Source organism: Bos grunniens, chromosome 9 (assembly GCF_055505025.1).
Source record: "Bos grunniens cultivar Pamir isolate PY7600 chromosome 9, Bosgru_T2T1.0, whole genome shotgun sequence".
In the NCBI taxonomy this organism is placed as follows: domain Eukaryota; kingdom Metazoa; phylum Chordata; class Mammalia; order Artiodactyla; family Bovidae; genus Bos; species Bos grunniens.
This window is the reverse complement of record NC_141173.1, coordinates 83,153,984-83,176,742: the sequence shown is the minus strand read 5'-3', so window position 1 is coordinate 83,176,742 and position 22,759 is coordinate 83,153,984. Positions and strand designations below refer to the sequence as shown.

At 40.5% G+C, this 22,759-nt stretch overlaps 1 protein-coding gene across 16 annotated transcripts in view; it reads right to left on the bottom strand.

Annotated features, from left to right (window-relative positions):
• Nucleotides 1–1,262: 1,262 nt before the first annotated feature.
• The window catches only part of UTRN (utrophin), a 556,162-nt gene continuing 534,665 nt past the window's right edge, over nucleotides 1,263–22,759 (bottom strand). For 13 of the 16 annotated variants that reach the window (XM_086318195.1, XM_086318199.1, XM_086318196.1 and 10 more), the window contains 6 exons: nucleotides 17,689–17,847; nucleotides 17,060–17,300; nucleotides 12,183–12,291; nucleotides 10,612–10,710; nucleotides 6,785–6,807; nucleotides 1,263–3,274 (listed from right to left, as the gene is read on the bottom strand). In XM_086318195.1, coding sequence (XP_086174321.1) covers nucleotides 3,266–3,274; nucleotides 6,785–6,807; nucleotides 10,612–10,710; nucleotides 12,183–12,291; nucleotides 17,060–17,300; nucleotides 17,689–17,847 — 640 coding nt within the window. In that variant the 3' untranslated portion in view covers nucleotides 1,263–3,265. The remainder of the gene's footprint in view (nucleotides 3,275–6,784; nucleotides 6,808–10,611; nucleotides 10,711–12,182; nucleotides 12,292–17,059; nucleotides 17,301–17,688; nucleotides 17,848–22,759) is intronic. The other 3 variants (XM_086318201.1, XM_086318205.1, XM_086318208.1) reach the window with 2 other exon arrangements.

The window sequence follows — 22,759 nt, the reverse complement described above, 5'->3', positions numbered from 1 at the left end:
TGGTATTAGTGGCTTCAGTTATATTCAATTCTCAACTAGTGGTTTCAATTCAGTTCTATTCAATTCTCAACTAGTGAATTAAGAAATGACCCTGAAAAAGTTGGTCAATTGAAACAGTGGAATGGTGGTGGTGCATAGGGTTGGGGGAATAACCAAAGGCAAACTATATTCTTAAAAAAAAAATTGTATATTATTGTTTGTTGTTTAGTCACTAAGTTGTGTCTGACTCCTTGTGACCCCATGGACTGTAGCCCACCAGGCTCTTCTGTACATGGGGCACTCTTCTAAAAAAAAAAAAAAAAATATATATATATATATATATATATATATACACACACACACACACATGTGTGTGTGCGTGTGTGTGCATGCATGCTAAGGCACTTCAGTGGTGTCCGACTCTTTGCCACCCAATGGGCTGCAGCCCACCAGGCTCCTCTGTCCATAGCATTTCCAAGGCATGGAAACTGGAGTGGGTTGCCATGCCCTCCTCCAGGGGATCTCCTACACCCAGGGATTGAACCCGTGTCTCCTACATTGCAAGTGGATACTTCATTGCTGAGCCATTGGGGAAGCCTATATTTTCACTATCTACTCACCTCTATTTTCACTTACCTACTCAATAGGTTGCTGGAAATCAACGACTGGTTCTTTAGGAATGCTTAATGTGAATATTACTTTGAAGTAGACAGGATGCTTAAAATGTATGTTCATTAGAATGGGTCAATTTTCTTTAACAAACTATAAATAAGGGGACTTTTCTATTTCATACTTTTACTTTCAGAATCAAGCAACATGATTCTCAGCACTCATTCCCATGGGGTAGCTTTGAAATGGATTAAACTTCTGCTAGAATGGTAAAATCCAGTGCATATATAAAAAGCGCATTATTTAAGAGCTTGAAGCTGAAAGGGGATTTGAAAGAGTAAGTGACTAAATTACCAATAGCATCTAAGATATTAAAACAAAAGCTAAATAGGTTTCACATATATATTTTTAACATCCAATATTATTTTTCCCTAACCTATCTGTAAAGAAAATTGAGAATTATGTATATATATATAAGAGAGAAGAGAGAAACACAGAGAAAGAGAAAGTGAGACAGTGAGAGTAAGAAAGAATGTATTAGGGCGTATGAGAGAAACTGCAGGAACACATGTAGATTATCAGGATATAGGCTGTCTTTCTATTTTATTTTCATAATCATACATTCAAAGTTCTAAGTCTATCAGTAAATACCACTGAAGAATATCAAAGTCACCTTGTGTTAAAATTACTTTTATTCAGAATGAAAAATACAACATGTAACCAGTTTAGATGATAGTCTATGATTAGTTCTTTACCACATATTTCAAAAGAACTACATACTTATTTCCCCTTGTTGTTACTGCAATATATTTCTTTATATTTACCATTACTTAAAAGGTTACAATGTAGTGTTTTATGTAGCTTTTCCTTAATAGCAGATAGAGAACATGTTGCACACAATTACAGGCAGAAAAAAAATTAATACATAACTTTTCAAAGGAAGGACAAGGAAGACACCAAATCTACAACTTGTAGTTCAGAGTTCAGGGAATTTTTTTTTCTTTAAATAGGTATTTTTACTGGGTATGATGTGATCTGATAGAAGCTCTAGATTTTTCAAACTGCAGCGGCATAAAGCTATTTCCAACGCGATGGATGAAGATGGATCTGAGGTAGAAAGGTGGTCATGGCTTTCCTCTTATATAAAACAATTTTCTTCTTCTCAAAATATCTTTACTGCAAATAGACACCCTTGCCCCCCAACCCACCCAACCTATTCTAAAGAATAGGAATTTCTAACTTTAAGCCTCCTTCTGGCCAGATCCCAGTTAAAGAGAACTCAAAGTTAAAATGTCCTGATGTTTTAAAGCACATATGCTTCAATCAAAACACATTATTTTTACTTTTTTTTTTTTTGGTTTCTTTACATTTGGTAAATGACATGGCATGTTTAAACTGAACCAAATAAATGTTAAATCAGGAGCTGAACCAAATACCTAACTGAATGCACTCAAAGGTGTAAGCCAGGATTCCACCATCTAAGCATTAATTTCATTCTTCTATAGAAGCAGTGATACAGGCTTTTGATAAACATCGTTCCCAAATGCATTGGTCAAATGAAGGGTAATATAACAAGCTATTCCTTCAAAAAGTAAAATGAGACATTCATTAAATTTGTGTCTGCTTTCAGAAGGAAAATAACCGGGGGTTTCAAGACTCATTGAGGGCTTGAATATATTAGAGACATAAACAACCATCAAAATTTCTTCAAAGGGAACTAAAGACAGCCATGGATTTTGGTATCACAATTAGGTACAGGTCTGCTGTGTACTGAATGATGAAAATCAAGACCTGGGAACTAGGAAAAGTTGGACCAAGTCTTGTTTCTGTGTCAAAATGAAAATATGCTTAAATGGGCAACCTTTGGTAAAATAATCTTTGAGATTATTATAATTCTGTCATACAGATTGGGACATGAAATAAATAAAGAAATCAACACCAACTTATATAGAGCAGGGAGATAAAAGACAAGGGGAAAAAAATCCCAATAGAAATGCCTGTTAGGCCCACAGGATTTTTATTGCGGTTATCCAAGTGGTCACTAAAGAAATAAGTGTATGATGTGAAGTAAAGTTAAATAGTATACACAGAGCTGTAGCCTAATCCATAAACATATAATATTTGATTGACATATATGAAGTTATTAATTTGGCCAAATCATGGAAACAAATAAAATCTATTTGGTCATGTGGCTTATGAATTATAAATAACCAAAACATAATGGTAAAAGAGTCAAAGAAACAAATGAAGTTATTGTACAAGGTTAATATGAAGGAATGTAAAAATGTAAAATTGTCTTCTAATTCTGATGCATTTGTTCACGGTTATTAAAAAGAAGGTCTCATATTAGAAACCCCGCACCCACTTTCCCAATACTGTATACAGTATACAAATCAGTGACAAATGTATTTCCATTTCCAAATACCATTCTGTTCATTAATTTACAGTTGCATAGAAAGGGAAGAAGAAAACAATAACATATGATTATTATAAAAACAAAATATCCTTTCCTCTTTGGATAGTCAGTGTTTTACTCCTTCAGTAGAACACACAGTCAGCACTCAACAGCATAATTCAAAGAGCCATGGAGCTTCTGATTAAATGGAACTTGACACTGGCATTTGCTGAAAAGGGCAACACTGTAAATCAAGAAATGTTGGTTGGCTAGATGAATACTTCACATTGCCTGTGGGAAGAGAAAATAGCACTGTCAGAACAACATTTACAGAAGGCATTACAGGTAGCAGAGACCTGTCAACTCTTAAAAAAATAAAAGTGCTTCTTTCAGCATAGACAAGCCCTCTTTTGCTACATTCAATGGGGATACTTTACTCCCACCTGACTTTTGTTCCTGGAATGAAGTCCTTTGCTTTCATCATAAAGTTTCATAGCCTGCTTTTCATCAACTCAGCTGATATAGAGGAAGTCTGGAAGACTTTTCTCTTGTCCAGGCTGGAAACCAAGTTAAAACTGAGACGATTTGTCTTTTCTTTTTTTTTTTCCTGAGAGGTACTAATGTTGACTGAATTAGGTTGGTGCAAGCACTCTGTGTTCCTCTGAGGGTCTGTGGGAGGTCTTCTGCAGATTTGGTACCCTGGACAATTCCAGGGTACCAGCTGGATCCCAGCTGGGATCCAGACAATAAGAACTCAAGACAGGAATCACAGTTCAAGGGTGTGTGATGGTGCCAGTTAAAGGCTCAGCGCTAATGTACAGAGGCAAGGAAGGATAGAAATCCAGGTCACACTCAGAGGAGTGGCATCAACCTTTCAGAGGTCAAATGGTTGGGTCCATTATCATTAAAATCTATGTCATCAAACTCTTCTCTAAATGCATCTTTCACTGGCTTGCTCTAATGGATATCTACATCTCCCTAAAGGCACAGTTTCCTCCATAGAAAGAAAGGACTTCTTTACATAGGACTGTTTTTCATCTCTCACACTCCTCAGATATGGGATAGGTTCATATTGTGATTTTCAGGGCCTTTTCTCTCTCTCCTTCCTTAAAGTACCCAGCTTTGAATCTCTTGTCATCAAACCATACCACCCACTATGCAGCTCTAAGCTCATGTCCCCTTACCTCTTGAAGAAAAAATGGCTGTCATTCATTGGTTTTAAATGTTCATGATTTCAATACATAGATGGTTTCTCCAAACCTGTGGCCTCTTAGCTCCTTGAGCTCCACTCCTCCCAGAATCTGTCCTTCACCCTTTCTCAGCCTTCCATGCAAAGTCTCAAATCTGGATGACTGCCAACACCTGCATCCCTTCCAATATTTCAATTTCAATCATCCCCCTTTCTGACAACCCACCTGTATCTTTCCAGCTTACTTCCACTAGGACCCAAACTTCACTCATCCTCTGGTACTATGGCCTACAGATTTCCTGTCTCCCACACCTATTGCACCCTCACTGTTCTTCCTACCAGACTTGGGTGCAAGCATTATCATCGCTCCTCTGCCTCTTCCCTTGAACTGTTGTACTCTCTTGGCCAAACAACTACTTCAACTTAAATGCAATAAATTTCTAGTTAAATGCAATACTTGGCCTACTCTGGTGCCTGTGCCCATGAACTTGAATGAGGCTGAAGGGCAACACATAGTCCTGCAGACAGGCCTCAAGTTAAATTCACAGGCAAGCAAGTGGTGGCCTTTAATGCTACCTGGCAGTCACTGTTTCCACATACTCTCCTCAGCTCCAAGCAGCTACTGCACATCTTCCAGTCTCTCCTCATACCTCCAAGGCCTCCTCCCCAGCCTCACTCTCTGCTGAAGCCCCTGCTTCTGACTCACTAAGACAACAGAACAATCACAAGACTTCTGCTCTCCGGGATGAGGTTCTTCCTTCTCACAGGCTCTCACACCACAGCCACTGATCTACTTCATATTCCCTTGTGTTCCCTCCAGTTACTAAAGATGAACCATTGGTGCTTCTCCTTAATATCTCAGTCTCTTGGGCCATTAAGGCAGTAGCACAATCAGAGGGTTCACGGTTTCAAAAAGATTCATAAACAGTGCATGAGGAAAAATGTTCTCCAAAGATTTACTGTGGTCTTGGGACACACTATTTCTAAGACTAGCTGATAAGGAAAATACTGAAAAACACATGGGCTATATCTGCCAACAGTTCTCAGCAAATTCTTAAATGAAAAATCAAAATCTTCTCCCCTCAGAGTAACAAAAGCAGCTTTGTGTACTGCCCCAGGCATGGCTTTTAAGTCCATGTTCTGCGGTAGCTATCTGAAGTACATGTTTGGGAGAACCCTGTCAGCTAAACCTATCTGGGATAATTTTACATAGTACATAGAACTATTAAAGGCTTGAGTCTACTGAGCAACTTTCACTTTGGGCTTCCCTGGTGGCTCAACTGGTAAAGAATCCACGTGCAATGTGAAGACCCTGGTTTGCTTCCTGGGTCAGGAAGATCCCCTAGAGAAGGGAATAGCTACCTACTCCAGTATCCTGGCCTGGAAAACTCCATGGACTGTATAGTTCATGGGGTCACAAAGAGTTGGACACGACTGAGCAACTTTCACTAAAAAGCTGTTAGAACACAAAAGATCTGGCAATTGGGGCATCTGGAAAAACTGGCGTGGGAGGGTTCCCCTCCTCAGGCTGACAAACTGCTGTACCAAATCAACTAACATGTCAAGCAAGTTTCCTTATTTACATGGGGAATAAATCAACAGTGCTGTGCTGTGCTTGGTCACTTGTCATGTCCAACTCTTTGTGACCCCATGGACTGTAGCCTGCCAGGCTCCTCTGTCCATGGGATTCTCCAGGCAAGAATACTGGAGTGGGTTGCTGTACCTTCCTCTAGGGGATCTCCCCAACCCAGGAATCAAATTAATATCTCCAGCATCTGCATGGCAGGCAGGTTCTTTATCCACTGAGCCACCTGGGAAGCCCACTAGGACCCCCTAAACCTTGTTTCCATTAGCTCATGGTATCAGAATGTGGAGAAGCAAACCTACAGGTCTGTCTCCTGACTACCTTCACAAGCATGTCACTGGTCTGTTATCAACTGCACACGTGGTTTCTCCAGCCTTGCAGAGCTCTTAAACTGTGGCTGTATGCAACATAGGCAGTAAGCAAGGGCACCAGTATAAAGACAAACACTGACTGAATAGTGTCAGAGCAGCATCTGACGCACTCTCATCAAGCACAGGATATGAAGTAAGTGAAGAGCAAAACAGGGAGAAATCATGTCCTAGGGCAGGGCTGGTAGGCACTGCGAGTGGGCTGTGCAGGAGGGTCCTGTCCACTAGCAGGAAGCCAAGGGATAAACTCCATATCATGGTTCTACCAAGAAATGAGAAGAAAGGGGTCTAACAGGAAAACATTCTGTCCCTAAATAAAAACAGAGCATGGTTCATGGACTCTGAATGCACATTTATAGCATAAAAGAATTTCAATTCTCTATTTTCATAAGGTGAAAATATAGCAAAAATCAAAAATCAACAGTAGGTAATCGCTTAAACATTTTATTTTTAAATAAAGAAAGGAAAAAAATAAAATAAAAAAGCAAACCGGCCATCCTGTAAAGCATGTGGGATCTTAGTTCCCTGAACAGGGATCGAACCCTGACTCTGCACTGGAAGCACAGTCTTAACCACTAGATCACCAGGGAAGTCCCACTAATTGCTTACTCCAAGTTATAATCTGTAACACCTAAACCAGTCAACCCATGAAGTCTTACCTGTGGCCTGCTGGGGAGATTTGCTGAAAGAGAAAACAAAAACAGTCAACTGCAGGCATTTCTGTGGTTCTCCCTTTTATGCATGCAAAAGTGTAAACTGCACCATTCCCAGCTGTTAAATGGATATTAATAAGAAAATAAGAAAGAGCTTTGGGGAAGTTTTTTTTTTTTTGGCCAGATGCTTCAACAGGGCTAGTTTCCCTACTTAGCTTTTCATATCCCATGTGCTTTAAGAAATAAAAATTCCACCAAAATATGCAAAAGATACGCCAGCTCTCTCAAATCAGTACATGCTAAAGCATTCAGTGAATAATTAGTTTTGCAAAAAAACCTCAAAATTTCCCACTGAAATCATGCCATATATTTGGTTTATGCATTAGAACAGAGAAAATTCTGTATATTCTCCTGAATAGTACAAATTCTGACCAAGAAGTCATTAAGGAAATGCCAGGGCCAGAGTCTTTAGTTTCTGCCACCCTTACCCCAAAGACCAGGAAGATGGTGGCAGTAGCCTAGTCCTCAGCACTCAGAAGTCTTGTAGGAACTTGGGTTAATCCTGTGCCTTCCATGGGCTAAGTTAAGAGCATGAGATAAGTTAGAATATGGTGCCTAATTTGCCTTTGCATCTGAGCAGCTCAGCTCCTCCTTGGTGGCAGAGGGCATGTGCAGTGAAGCTGATCCAGTACGACCTGAAAGGGCAGCCACTAGCACAGCTCTTCTCTAAGGCCTCTGAGGTTTCATCTCTCCCTTTCACTGTGACATCTCACAATTTCTGAACTGGTACTCAGCCCTGGGAGAGAGAGGCGCTCCACTGCTTATGATGGTAGGATCTGTTCTGGGTCATTAAAGATCGTCCCTAATCAAACAGCATGTGACTACTTTCATCATTCTATTTTTTTGTTTCCCCCTTTTTGAAGGGAAACAAACAAACAAAAAACCTGTGACCACACAGTAGGTGCTTCATGAGAAAAAGATAGAGCAAGAAGTGGAAGCTTCTTATGATGCCCTGGAGGGAAAGTGTGCACCCCAGTAGTATTGGGGGGAATAATCAAGTCCTACCAATTGTGTAAGTTATATCAGGGAAAAAAGAGTGGACTTTCTTACACAGGGGAATTACACTTGCACAGAACTACACCCTCTTGAGGGAAACCTTAGTTGCATAAGCATGAAGTATACCATAGGCAGAGTTAAGCTTCTCTTTTCAGTAACAAACAGCCGAATCCAAACAGAAATAAAATCTGTTTTGCTGCAAATCAACATTTTAACCCTGTAGCCTCTTATTAAATAAAGGCTACAAGTACCCTCTTGAACAAATCATAAAATACATATTTTAAAGAAATCAGGAAATCATTGTATTTTAGTAGGTCTTGAAGTTTTGATGAATGTCAATCAAGCTCAATAAATATAGGCAATTCACAGTAAGAATATGCCTGCAGATAAAAACAATAATTAAAAAGCATTTGTTAGTCTATTAGTGAAAATAATATTCAGCTTACTACTAGCATCTTGTATATTTGGATGACATAAAGAAAAAAACAACAACAAAATGATGTTACACTGAAAAAATTAGTTACGGCAGTCAGTGGAAATTTTAGTATATCAGTTAATAGGCAACACGATTACATTCCCTTCATTAACTCCTTGTCAGGAAGAGATGGAAATGCTTGCGTCTCTGCTCTGAAACTCAACATACATAATTAAAAGAAAACTTTAAAAGGCCATAATTCAAGGATGCTATCAGGACCAACTGGGACATTAATCCAAGATAGAGGAATTCTAAAGTGTTATGTGCAACAATATACAGACACAGCAAGAAAAAAAAGTAATGTTTAACTAGACAATTCATACAATTAGGATTTAAGAATACAGTTTCATTTTGATTCCAAGAGTGCCAGGAGTGGAAATTCACTTGTGACCATGCTAATGTTTAATTCACAAAGGATCAAAAGTCAAGATTAACATGCAGATCAATTCACTGTATGCTGGTGACCAGCAATTTTAAAGTTCTCATTAGTTACAGGGGATTGGCTTGGCATTGGGAGGATGCCAATCCGATTTGCTTTCAAATACTCTCCAAAGATGGTCAGTAAGCTTTGGGAGTTTGTGATGGACAGGGAAGCCTGGCATGCTGCAGTCCATGGGGTTGCAAAGAGTCAGACATGACTGAGCGACTGAACTGAACTGAAGCTTTGGAAATGCAAAGGCTTATTAAAATATTTGCTAGCTTGTACAGCTTAAAAGGGGCAACAAAGCAAAGGAATCCAACAGAACCTTCTAAGTACTATCTAGTACTATCAATTAAACCTTCCTTCCCAAAAGGAAAATTTTATTATTCATTCATTCACTCATTCAATCCAGAAATATATTGGGCATCAAATTTGCGGTAGGTGCTCATTTCTATTTTACATCCATTGAAAAAAAAAAAAGTTTAATCAATCCAGGCAGAATTTAAAAGTATATGTCAATTTCATAAATAAATCAATTTATGTTTTTATTTTTATGAAAAGCTATCCCTATCTTGGGAGATTTTTATATTATCAAAGTATAAAGACTCTTTACTGTCATTTAAAGTGGTATTTTCTGAGGAGAGGATGGAAAGGGGTGTAATGACAGGCTGTTTTATATACTACATATATATGATGAATAATATATAATAGTGCTGTGCTGAGCTAAGTCACTTGAGTTGTGTCCAACCCTTTGCAACCCCATGGACCATAGCCTGCCAGACTCTTCTTTTCATGGGATTCTCCAGGCAAGAATCCTGGAGTGGGCTGCCATTTCTTATTCCAGGGAATCTTCCCAATCCAGGAATTGAACCCGAGTCTATTATGTCTCCTGCATTGGCACGTGGGTGGCTTCTTCACCACTAGCACCACCTGAGGTGCAGTACTAAAATCTTAGTGTAATGGCTGACTAGAGCTAATTACCCTAAAATTATAAATATAAATTTTTAAATAATATATTCTGATTTCTTTAAAATATTATTTAAAATATAATTGCAGCATTAAGTGGTGTGTATGTATGTACAGTAAGCTGTTTGTTTGAAACAACAGAAATGTTTTGCTGACAGCTCAGTAGAAACTGCAAGATGCCAAGGTGCTGAAGACAAAATGTTTGGGGAAAAAAATCAATAAATAACAATCATAGAGTTTCCTCTGGGATTTTTATTTGGTTATTTTCTGGCTCTTGGTTGTTCATATGGAGAATTCACAGGGTCATAATCTGCCATGCTTTAAATTGTTTGGCCTTTCTTACAGTGACTATTTTATTCCTTGAGAAAAGAACCCATGAACCTAAAAAAAATAATAAAAACAAAACAAAACCCACACCAAAACAAAAGATGGGGGGTGGGGTGTGAAATTGAAAATAATCCCTTTTTACATCTGAACTTGATGACATCAGAAGACAATATCTGAAGAAAAGAGAAGGAATGACTTAGAAAAAGCTATTTTCAGACTTTGTCTGGCATACCACAAAAAACACTCTTTTGGAGAAATACACCTTTCTTACTATGGCCTGCACTGAAGAGGATAATTTCTCCTTAAAGACAGACTTGTTTTATGTGCCCCAGGTTGTCGATCACAGGGCAGATCAAAGGATCTCAAAGAGCAGGGTGGCACTGGCCCTCCACCCTGGGATGTGATGGCATCCAGGTTGGGCTTTGTTTGCCTTGCTGACATATGGAAAGCTTGATTTATCTTCAAATAATGTTCAGTCTCGCTTCCAATATTGCTGTTATCTCACCAAAGAAGACAAAGGGCCTCACACAGGAAAAAAGAAATGGAAGGAAAAAGCATAGCAGCGGCGTTACGATCTTTCATACTCACGGCAACAGGATGGAAACGTACTGTTGATCTGCTCCATGACCTCTGTGAGGTCCGTGCTGGTGTCATGAGGGGGTGCCAGAGGCTCCTCTGCCACCGTGCCTGCAGATACAAAGAACAACAGACGCTCTCAGATTAACGTCCGGTCTTCCACTAAAACCCAACTGTGGGGGAAAAATGCCAGTACTGGCCTCTAAACATCAGTGTGAAAATAGTCTCCTTGCAAAGAATAATTTTAGGGGAAAATTCCAAAATCACTTTTGCATTAATTTCTGGTAACAGAATTTTACATAATTAAAATGTATTAGATGTTTCTATAGAAAGAATTCAAGTGCCAGGGGAAAATTCACAAGTGAAAAATAAGTAATGGGGTCATATTATTTCTTAGTTAGAATTCCACTATTTTGCACAGCTATTTTAAAAATAACTCTATTTATTTTTGGCTGTGCTGGGTCTTCGTTACTGCATGTGGGCTTTTCTCTAGTTGCGGAGCACAGGCTCCAGGGCATTGCAAATTTCAGTAGTTGCAGCTCCCAGGCTCCAGAACACAGGTTCAATAGTTGTGGTGCAAGGGCTGATTAGTTTCTCTGTGGCATATGGGATCTTCCCAGACCAGGGATTGAACCTGTGTCTCCGGCATTGACAGGAGGATTATTTACCACTGAGCCACCAGGGAAGCCCATCAAGTATATTTTCATATGAGAAATATATTCCATCAATTTTTTCCTTCCTTCTTTATGGAGACTTCAGCATAGGCTAGCTTACACTGCTACAAAGTTAGAAGTATTTTATAAGATACTTTCTATTTTGATGTTTATTTAGTCTATCATCAATAGCAAAATAATTCTCTTATTTAACAATTTAAAATAATTTCACTATTTTAGGTTTTCCTCTGATACATGCAGCAAAAGGATTCCCATTATCAAATTATTTTGGTTCAAGTATGGGGTTCTCAGTAGGATTTTAGAGCTTAATTTCATCAATAACAAAATGTCATTCCAGAATTCCTGGTTGACAGAGCCCATCCTCGCAGCAGTGACAGGTCCCCATTGTGACCAAGGACAGGCTAGGTGGGACTTCAGCCTCAGATGGGGGTGGCTGAGGCAGAAATGTCTCGGGGAACTAGGACGGAGAAAGCAGAATACTGAGTCCCCAGCCCTGGGCAGAGAAAACTATATTTGGTGTGATATTCTTTAGTCGTTTATTCTGAATGTGTACAACTATGAAATTTCAGAGACAGAAGTTTATTGAAAAGAAAAATCATTCCTAAGGCAAAGAACAAAATTAACTGTTGCTCATCCCAAAAGGAAGGAGCTCCTTCTCCTCTCTCATCAAAATTCGATTCACTACTACACCTTACACAAACATGTGCATTATAGTTTATTACTCTAAAATGCTTGCTTTTTTCAGTATTGTTAAAATGGCTTTATACTCAGCTGAGATGAAAGAGAATACGAATTCCCTTATGCTTAAGGCCGGCATGTGCAAGAATGTTATTTAAAATGAAAAGTGCACAAATGGCAAAGCCCAGGGTACACCAGGGGAGAGAGTAGCCGAGTCTTGCGGACACAGACCTGCCTGGTGGAACTGCGGGCCCGGGTCTGGATCCAGCGAGTAGTTCAGTGCCGACTGCTGAGGGGAAGCCCAAGGGGAGACGCCATTGATTTGCGAATCAGATTCAGGCTGAAATCACATTCAGAGGTTAAAATTGAAGAGATTCAAAAAGTGATTAAAGAAAACATTTCTGTTTCTAACTTCCCCTCCCCAACTATGGATAATTAAATCACATAACATCCTTCACCCTCAGTCATTTTCAAATACGCTTTAACGTCAGTTGGTGGACTCACTAGTGTTCAGCTGAGGACCAAATGGTCCTTCCCTTTGGATCTGAGACCTTTGAAGAAATCACGTGGTTATTTGGCAGGATTTACCTATCAATGTCAGGGTCATTCCCTCAATTGTTCTATTACTTTTACGTCAACCAAGCGATTTTGGAAACATGTTTCATTCATCTTTAAAATTAACACTGCTTCCCATTCAGTAAATTTATCTAATTTAAAAATTATGCTAATTTTTTAACTTAAATCAATATTTAAGAGCAATATTGGAGAGTGGTAAAGGGTATGATAGAGTGCCTGATGAACTATGGACGGAGGTTCGTGAAATTGTACAGGAGACAGGGATCAAGACCATCCCCATGGAAAAGAAATGCAAAAAAGCAAAATGGCAGTCTGAGGAGGCCTTACAAATAGCTGTGAAAAAAAGAGAAGCGAAAAGCAAAGGAGAAAAGGAAAGATATAAGTATCTGAATGCAGAGTTTCAAAGAATAGCAAGGAGAGATAATAAAGCCTTCCTCAGCGACCAATGCAAAGAAACAGAGGAAAACAACAGAATGGGAAAGACTAGAGATCTCTTCAAGAAAATCAGAGATACCAAGGGAGCATTTCAAGCAAAGATGGGCTCAATAAATGACAGAAATGGTATGGACCTAACAGAAGCAGAAGATATTAAGAAGAGATGGCAATAATACACAGAAGAACTGTACAAAAAAGATCTTCATGAACAAAATAATCACGATGGTGTGATCACTGACCCAGAGCCAGACATCCTGGAATGTGAAGTCAAGTGGCCTTAGAAAGCATCACTATGAACAAAGCTAGTGGAGGTGATGGAATTCCAGTTGAGCTATTTCAAATCCTGAAAGATGATGCTGTGAAAGTGTTGCACTCAATATGCCAGCAAATGTGGAAAACTCAGCAGTGGCCACAGGACTGGAAAAGGTCAGTTTTCATTCCAATCCCAAAGAAAGGCAATGCCCAAGAATGCTCAAACTACCGCACAATTGCACTCATCTCACACGCTAGTAAAGTCATGCTCAAAATTCTCCAAACCAGGCTTCAGCAACACGTGAACTGCGAACTTCCAGATGTTCAAGCTGGTTTTAGAAAAGGCAGAGGAACCAGAGATCGAATTGCCAACATCCGCTGGATCATCAAAAAAGCAAGAGTTCCAGAAAAACATCTATTTCTGCTTTATTGACTATGCCAAAGCCTTTGACTGTGTGGATCACAATAAAGTGTGGAAAATTCTGAAAGAGATGGGAATACCAGACCACCTGACCTGCCTCTTGAGAAACCTGTATGCAAAAGGCTGTATATTGTCACTCTGCTTATTTAACTTATATGCAGAGTACATCATGAGAAACACTGGGCTGGAAGAAGCACAAGCTGGAAACAAGATTGCCGGGAGAAATATCAATAACCTCAGATATGCAGATGACACCACCCTTATGGCAGAAAGTGAAGAGGAACTCAAAAGCCTCTTGATGAAAGTGAAAGTGGAGAGTGAAAAAGTTGGCTTAAAGCTCAACATTCAGAAAACGAAGATCATGGCATCCGGTCCCACCACCTCATGGGAAATAGTTGGGGAAACAGTGGAAACAGTGTCAGACTTTATTTTTCTGGGCTTCATAACCACTGCAGATGGTGACTGCAGCCATGAAATTAGAAGACGCTTACTCCTTGGAAGGAAAGTTATGACCAACCTAGATAGCATATTCAAAAGCAGAGACATTACTTTGCCAACAAAGGTTCGTCTAGTCAAGGCTATGGTTTTTCCAGTAGTCATGTATGGATGTGAGAGTTGGACTGTGAAGAAAGCTGAGCACTGAAGAATTGATGCTTTTGAACTGTGATGTTAGAGAAGACTCTTGAGAGTCCCTTGGACTGCAAGGAGATCCAACGAGTCCATTCTGAAGGAGATCAGCCCTGGTATTTCTTTGGAAGGAATGATGCTAAAGCTGAAACTCCAGTACTTTGGCCACCTCATGCAAAGAGTTGACTCATTGGAAAAGACTCTGATGCTGGGAGGGATTGGGGGCAGGAGGAGAAGGGGATGACAGAGGATGAGATGGCTGGATGGCATCATTGACTCGATGGACGTGAGTCTGAATGAACTCTGGGAGTTGGTGATGGACAGGGAGGCCTGGCGTGCTGCGATTCATGGGGTCGCAAAGAGTCAGACACGACTGAGCAACTGAACTGAACTGAACTGAAAGGGTATGATTTTGTTTTTGTTTTTTTTTTATTGAAGTTGCTTTACAATGTTGTGTTATCTTCTTCTGTACAGCAAAGTGAGTCAGTTATACATGTGTACATATACCCACTCTTTAGATTCCCATATAGGTCATTACTGAGGACTGAATAAAGTTCCCTGCGCTTGAAGAGCATGATGTTGGATTCAGCTGCTTGGATACAGACTTGGTCACTCAGAGCTGTCTAATTCTGAGGCAATTTTATAACTATCTCTTTTTTATTTATAAAAACCTAGATTTTTTTAAATTTAAAAATTAGGGTTGGTGATAAGGGTATCTGCATGATATATCATGTGTTGTGAAGGAGGTGATCAGTTAGTATTTCTGTCGTGATTAGAAAGGAATCTGACACACCTAATAAATACTTCACAAAGGCAGGAAGTTTGAAATGGTGATGGATACATTGACAGGTACATGGTCAGATTAGAAAAGCGTGATTCATTGTAAAGGCAGTGCAGAAGTTCCATTGATTTTGATGCTGTTTGTTTCCATTAAATCTATATTAGCTGAAGTCTGGCAGTTTTGCTAGTTTTTACTATCAGAGTTGAATTTTCCATCAACTTTTGGCATTCATGCTAGGTCATTAAGAAGAGATAAGAGCCTTATAGTCTAGAATATACAGAGCTATTTAGATATCCGATATCTTGTAAAGCATTACTGTGCAATTCTGAAGGCTCATGAGCCATTAGGCAGCTCGGTCTAATGGGAAGAAGAGAGTAGGGGGAGGCAGGGGGTGAGCAGGAGAGCCTTGGCTCTGTTCAGAGCATCACCAGGCTATAGAAAACAAAATTTTCAAGCACAGCTGCCTTCCACAGCAGTTCTACCTGTGCACTAAGTCCTTAATACTCAAACTTCGTATTCTAAATAAGAGAGTCCGAGGAAAAAGTCATCCTTTGTCCAGGCACCATTCAGAAACATCGTACTTACAATATTGACAATATAGTTCTGCCGCTGTATGGGAGTGACATCAAGGTAAAAACCTAATATACAAATGACTAAAAGAAAGCCTGCCAGGCCTTGGGGAAAGACTAAATAATGCACAGTTTCTAAGCAAATCTTCTCCCAAACAGTGTCACGCAAAGTCTGAAACAGTGACAGACATTCAGAAAGGATAAGGGGTGTTCTGTGGCCCGCTGTATAGGTAATGCAAAAATTACACTGTTTTGAATGATTCTGACAAGTTAAAAGATACTGCTAAGCAACTGTGAAAAGATGGTTTTCTAAAATTTGAGAAAATCACTGGAGAGAAAGTTGTTTCTGCCTTTGATTCATACATCATTTCTGGAGAAAAGCATTCCTATTCACTGTCTAGGGGCCCCTCACACTGCATGGGCCAGAGAAGAAAGCAAAAGAGAGCATGGATGTGGATGTCAGGGATTTTTCAGGAGAGGCAAGTTCCAGGCCCATCGTCTGGGATTCTTCACAACAAACACCTGCTGCAAAGATATCTTCACTACTAGCTCTGTGACATGATCCCCGCTCTTCAGCTGCTAGATGTAACCAGTTACTTAATTCTCCACAGTGCGTATGTCTCTATAGATGATATTATCTTGTTATATATCATACTATCTTGTTATGGTCCCTAACAAGATTGCAGAAACTATATCTGATGCTTCTTTTATATCCCAAAGAACAGTGTGTTTCAAAATCGCAGGCTATTATCCACTCATGAGTTATAAAATTGGGCCTGACCAACACTAAGAAAGATAGATGAAAAATGAAAGGGAAGAGGCAAAGGAAGGGAAAGGAAGGAAGAAGGGAGGAGGAGGGGGAAGAAAAATAGAAATAGGCAGTATTTTTTAATAACAGCAATTAGCATTTTGTACGCATCACACTTGTATGCATTCATCATAATGCAAATTATATTTTTATTGTCAAGAAAGTTTGCAAACAACTGCCATAAAACATGGTGCTATGTGAGGAAATAATAGATGAAAATTAATAAACATCTGTTACTTAATTTCTTGAAAATAGTTTACGGGAAGGAGGTTTTAGCGTGAAGAGTTCAGGTCACTTCCTTTCCCTTAATATCCACAGATGTTTCCCAAATGTAATTTATGCAGATGTATGTGATAGGATCTTTTCCCTTAACCTATTCAGAGCTGAGACAGATTTAATTGTTAAAGAAGAATGAGCAATTCCATCTTAAGCTGGGAAAATGCATTTTTTTTTTTTTTTGGTGCCAGTGAGGATTGAATGCTTACGTTTGTAGAGGGATTTCTAAGCCAGTTGAAATCAACTATGGAGAGGAGAAACGAGAAGTGAATCTTCCTACTGACTCTGGGACTGAGCCCCATGGGACATGGGACCAGGGCAGATGGCGTGGGGACAGGGGATGCCAGGTTCTGCACACTCTACCTGCTCTAGCAGCTGCCGAAGTCGGTGGAGCTGAGACTCCAGCTGCTTGTTGTGATCTTCTAAAATCTGCATCCTAGCCTCCAGCCGACCTTTGTGCTGCCTGAGGAGTTTCGCCTCTGCTATAAGTTCTGAATCCTCAGACGTGTGATGAGGGGACACAACAGAGTCTGGAGGGGAGCCGACAGGGAGGCCCCTTCTCAAGTGCTGCTCTTTCAGCTGCTCATATTCCACCTGCAGATTTCTAGTGGAGAACCGAAAACTGGAATTAGTATTGGACATATCACCTTCTTTCCAAAATTGCTCATGAGCTCCAAATGTAGTCGAGACTACTTATTTCCTCATAGGTAAAAACATTTATCAATGAGACAAGCAAGCATGAATAAAACTGTAGCTTTAAATAAATAGATGTTCTAATAGACAGCACCCCTGAACCCTAAAATGTAGCTGTAATCTGCACCCAGCTGCCCAGTGTGTTAATGACCTCTGAAACTTTGCCTCCACTGTATTTCCTGGACAATAGTCCTGAAAAAAGAATGGGTAAGGCCATGTGGAAGTGCGTATGAAAGGATTTCCCATGAGAAGTCTTCCCGGGGTGAAAGACTTCTTGATTTCTCCGAAGTCTAGCACACCTTTGTTCTTCCTCCAGGTCGGCAATGATCCGCTCCAGTTCTCCACGTTCTTCCCTTTCTACTGACTTCAGGATCTGCGCTGGACTCTGGGGCTGGCTCACTGGGGACTCCCCTCCGAGCGTCTGGCAGTACTGCTGGATGAGAGCATGCTCGTCCTCCCTGAGGTGGCAAAGCAGACACACACAAAGGCTCACATTTGGAGGTGGATGTTGCTGGACATAGAGGAAGTGAAACAATGATGGTCAGGCTGGCTGCTGAGGCTCTACTGCCTTAAAACTCAACGTCCCTATGATCTTCCTTTAAAACTCGGGGAAGATATTTTACCTGATAGTGTATGTACACTATACACACACACACACACACACACACACACACACACACACCAACATTTCATGCTTGGCCTTGGTCCAGCATGTGTATCTCACAAAACTTAGAAGAGATATTTTACTCAGCAAAGTATATAAAGGACAACACTTACATAGTTAATATAAAAGATTTTATAGGCAAAATTAAAAAACTGAATGCCAAAAGAGTAACTTAAAAGATTGTTAACTAAAAATAAACTGCTATAGGAACTTCTCCAGTGGTTCAGTGGTTAAGGCTCCATGCTTTCAATTCAGGGGGCATGGGTTCCGATCCCTGGTCAGAGAACTAGACCTCACATGCCTCACATTGCATGGCCAAAAAAAAAAAAAATTGCTACAGTCTGAGTGTTTATTTCCCCTCCCTGAAATTCACATGTTGAAACCTAATCCCCAGTGTAAAGATGTGTGGAGGTGGGGCCTTTGGGGGGTGATTAGGTTATGAGAGTGGAGTCTCCATGAATATGATTAGTGCCCTTATGAAAGAGATCCCAGAGAGCTCCCTTCCTCCTTATACCCTGTGAGGGAGCTACAAGGTGATAGCTATGAGCCAGGAAGGGGGTCCTCATTAGACACTAAATCCACTAGCTACTTGACCCTGGACTTCTCAATCTCCAGAACTATAAGAAAAAATGCTTGTCATTTATAAACTGTCCAGTTTCAAGTATTTTGCAATCACTGTCCCAATCAAGTACTTGATTTTACTATCTTAGCATGTGGTTGAAAGCAATTTTATAATGCTTTGTGAAGAAAGCTGAGCCCCGAAGAACTGATGCTTTTGAACTGTGGTGTTGGAGAAGACTCTTGAGAGTCCCTTGGACTGCAAGGAGATGCAACCAGTCCATTCTAAAGGAGATCAGCCCTGGGATTTCTTTGGAAGGAATGATGCTAAAGCTGAAATTCCAGTACTTTGGCCACCTCATGCGAAGAGTTGACTCACTGGAAAAGACTCTGATGCTAGGAGGGATTGGGGGCAGGAGGAGAAGGGGACGACAGAGGATGAGATGGCTGGATGGCATCATTGACTCGATGGACGTGAGTCTGAGTGATCTCCGGGAGTTGGTGATGGACAGGGAGGCCTGGCGTGCTGCGATTCATGGGGTTGCAAAGAGTCGGACACGACTGAGCGACTGAACTGAACTGAACCCAAAGGGGCTAAATGTTACATTCTTTCATTTAAGTAACTTAATATAAATTATAATTGTAGATATTTATAAATATCTGTATTTATTCTATTTGATATTATCAGCACATCATTTCTAGGATCAATCATTCTGTATTAAACAAGGAATTCCATTTAATTCACTTGGGGTCTCCCACTTTTCTAACTTCTTGTCTAATGGACTAGATGCATTAATAATGTGGTCAAATGGAATAACTGACAGAAACAGAAGCATGAGAGAGTAGACAAAACTGACATGTTTATGGGAAGGAGATGCTTACCAGCAAGCTTGGAATCCCTCTCCTTCTTTTACCAGAAATCCAGTCAGTCAGTGTCAGTCGCTCAGTCGTATCCGACTCTTTGCATCCCCATCAGATCAGATCAGTCGCTCAGTTGTGTCCGACTCTTTGCGACCCCATGAATCGCAGCATGCCAGGCCCCCCTGTCCATCACCAACTCCCAGAAATCACTCAGACTCACGTCCATCGAGTCAATGATGCCATCTAGCCATCTCATCCTCTGTCGTCCCCTTCTCCTCTTGCCCCCAATCCCTCCCAGCATCAGAGTCTTTTCCAGTGAGTCAACTCTTCGCATGAGGTGGCCAAAGTACTGGAGTTTCAGCTTTAGCATCATTCCTTCCAAAGAAAGCCCAGGGCTGATCTCCTTCAGAATGGACTGGTTGCATCTCCTTGCAGTCCAAGGGACTCTCAAGAGTCTTCTCCAACACCACAGTTCAAAAGCATCAATTCTTCGGCGCTTAGCCTTCTTCACAGTCCAACTCTCACATCCATACATGACCACAGGAAAAACCATAGCCTTGACTAGACGGACATTTGTTGGCAAAGTAATGTCTCTGCTTTTGAATATGCTATCTAGGTTGGTCATAACTTTCCTTCCAAGGAGTAAGCATCTTTTAATTTCATGGCTGCAGTCACCATCTGCAGTGATTTTGGAGCCCCCAAAAATAAAGTCTGACACTGTTTCCACTGTTTTCCCCATCTATTTCCCATGAGGTGGTGGGACCGGATGCCATGATCTTAGTTTTCTGAATGTTGAGCTTTAAGCCAACTTTTTCACTCTCCACTTTCACTTTCATCAAGAGGCTTTTGAGTTCCTCTTCAATTTCTGCCATAAGGGTGGTGTCATCCTTGCAACCCCATGGACTATGGCAACTCCAGGTTCCTCTGTCCACGGAATTCTCCAGGCAAGAATACTGGAGTGGGTTGCCATTTCCTTCTCCAGGGATTTTCCTGACCCAGGGATTGAACCTGGGTCTTCAGCATTGCAGGCAGATTCTTTACCATCTGAGCCACCAGGGAAGCCCAGAGATCCAGTCAGATCTCCTTGTAAATATGCAAATGATGGATTTCCTGGTTAATGCTAGCAGGAGAGTCCTGCTACAGAATACCTTGGGCAGATTGTACCTGATCTGTTTTTTATGGCTTTTGGTAAACAAATCCTGGAATCTATGGATGTATTCAGTGCATGCGTGCGTGCTGTCGCCTTAGTCGTGTGTGACTGTCTGTGATCCTATGGACTGTAGCCTGCCAGGCTCCTCTGTCCATGGGATTATTCTCCAGGCAAGAATACTGGAGTGGATTGCCATGCCCTCCTCCAGGGAATCTTTGCAACCCCGGGATCGAACCTGCACGTCTTATGTCTCCCGTATTTTCAGGCAGGTCTTTACCACCAGTGTCACCTGGGAAGCATGTACAGGGTAGGACTTCAGAAAAACATCTTGTAAGTTATGTAGCAATCAGAGTGTAAAATGGAGCTATCCCATGCCTGAACCAGCTCCCTCCTGTGTAATGATGTGACTGTAAATATTCCTTAAAGAGCTTGTCTGTTACCCTGGGGTCAGGGCATATCCTATCACAGTCAGAAGGAACCAGGTGAGTGGCACGGGCAGCCCTGGACCTTTTGCTTATGCCCTGGAGCTGATGAACATGCTTGATACTGGGTAAGATCTGTGACTCTGAGTCTCGCTTGAAAATCTAACCTTGTGTTATCACAGTTTACTCTGATAAAGAGAGGACATGAAATTGCATCTGAGAGGTAGTGCATTCTTAGAAAAGTTGTGTCCTGATCATTGAGATCAGAGTGATATAAAGAAGCAAATGAAAATAATGAAGGTTAGGGCTGCAAAACAGCCAAAGCAAAGGTTCAAATGAGTCCCTTGTTAGTTTACATAGCTCCTTTATCAGTAAACTTCCCTAACTCACCTTCCTTCTATTATCAAATGAATAAAAAAGGAGTAAACTGGAAATAAGAAACACAGATGGGAAGGATCGAAATAAGCTATAGCATCATTGTTTGATGACCAGTCTTGCAAAAAGGCGGTATCACTGTGAAATAAATAAGGGAGCCTTGAGAAGAATCTCCCACTTGCTCCTAAATTTAGAAGGATGAGGATAAGAGGGGAGAATGGCTCCTGCACTGCTGCAGGGCACAGTGTTTGAAAGCAGAACCCAAGCTCTTAGGAGGCCCATGTAGCAAAGTCAAGCTGAAACGTGGCAAGGAGGTATGTGCATGTGCATTTTGAGGAGGGAGAGGGTATTTTCTTGATAGGGAATAAATGGGTAATTTATTATTATATCCCAAACCTGACTGTATTATGAAGGAGCAGAGGCTATGCGGCTAATGGGCCAACACCACAGGGACACCACTTAGCTGCTAAGGATGACAAGACTAATTCAGTAATGCTTGCAGTCACTCTACCCAATTTAAGGGAAGAGAAAGACCGAAACAAGAGGGGATTATAAAGTACAGATCCGATATATGCACAGAACAAATGGACAAATTAGAAGGATGCAGTGTGTATAAAACAAATCATAAAATAACTAAAAAGTAAGAGTAAAGCAGAACATTTAAAATATTTTTTAGGCCAAAAAAGATGAGTATAGAAACCAAAAAGACTGAGTATGCAAAAAAAGAAGTAGTAACAAAAGAAAATACTCATATATATCCCAGTGAAAATTTTCTCTCATCAGAATAAAGCATCACAAGCAATCAGCCAGAAATCAAAACAAAACAATAAATCATTTACAAAGAAGGAAAAAGGTTTAGCCTCCTACTGTCCATAATGTTTAATGTCCAAAGATACTGGTCAATGCCTATGGTTCTAACCTAGCCATTCTTCTGACCAGCCAGGTTATGTAAATGTACAGCAAAGCACTTTGTCCACAATGCAAAAGAAAGAAAGAGTAACAATAATGCAAAACAGAACCAAAGTAGGTGGTAATCTCAGGGATCGTAATAAATAAGATCGATAACTGATGCTCACATTGGTTTAAAAAACAATTAATTATATAATTCCTATGAGTAGCTCACCTAAAAGAAAATGGAAGACCAGAGTAAAAGTTAAAAAAAAAAATTCTATAAGGATAAGATGAGTTAGAGGAAAGCCTGGCCCCTATAAGCTCCCAGGCAGACCTATGAATGGATCACAGACCCTCACATGGTGCCTCTCCCATATTCCCTGACATTAATCCATTTATGTCCTTGGAGCACTTATGCCTTCAGGCACCTGACCTCAGGAATTATACTT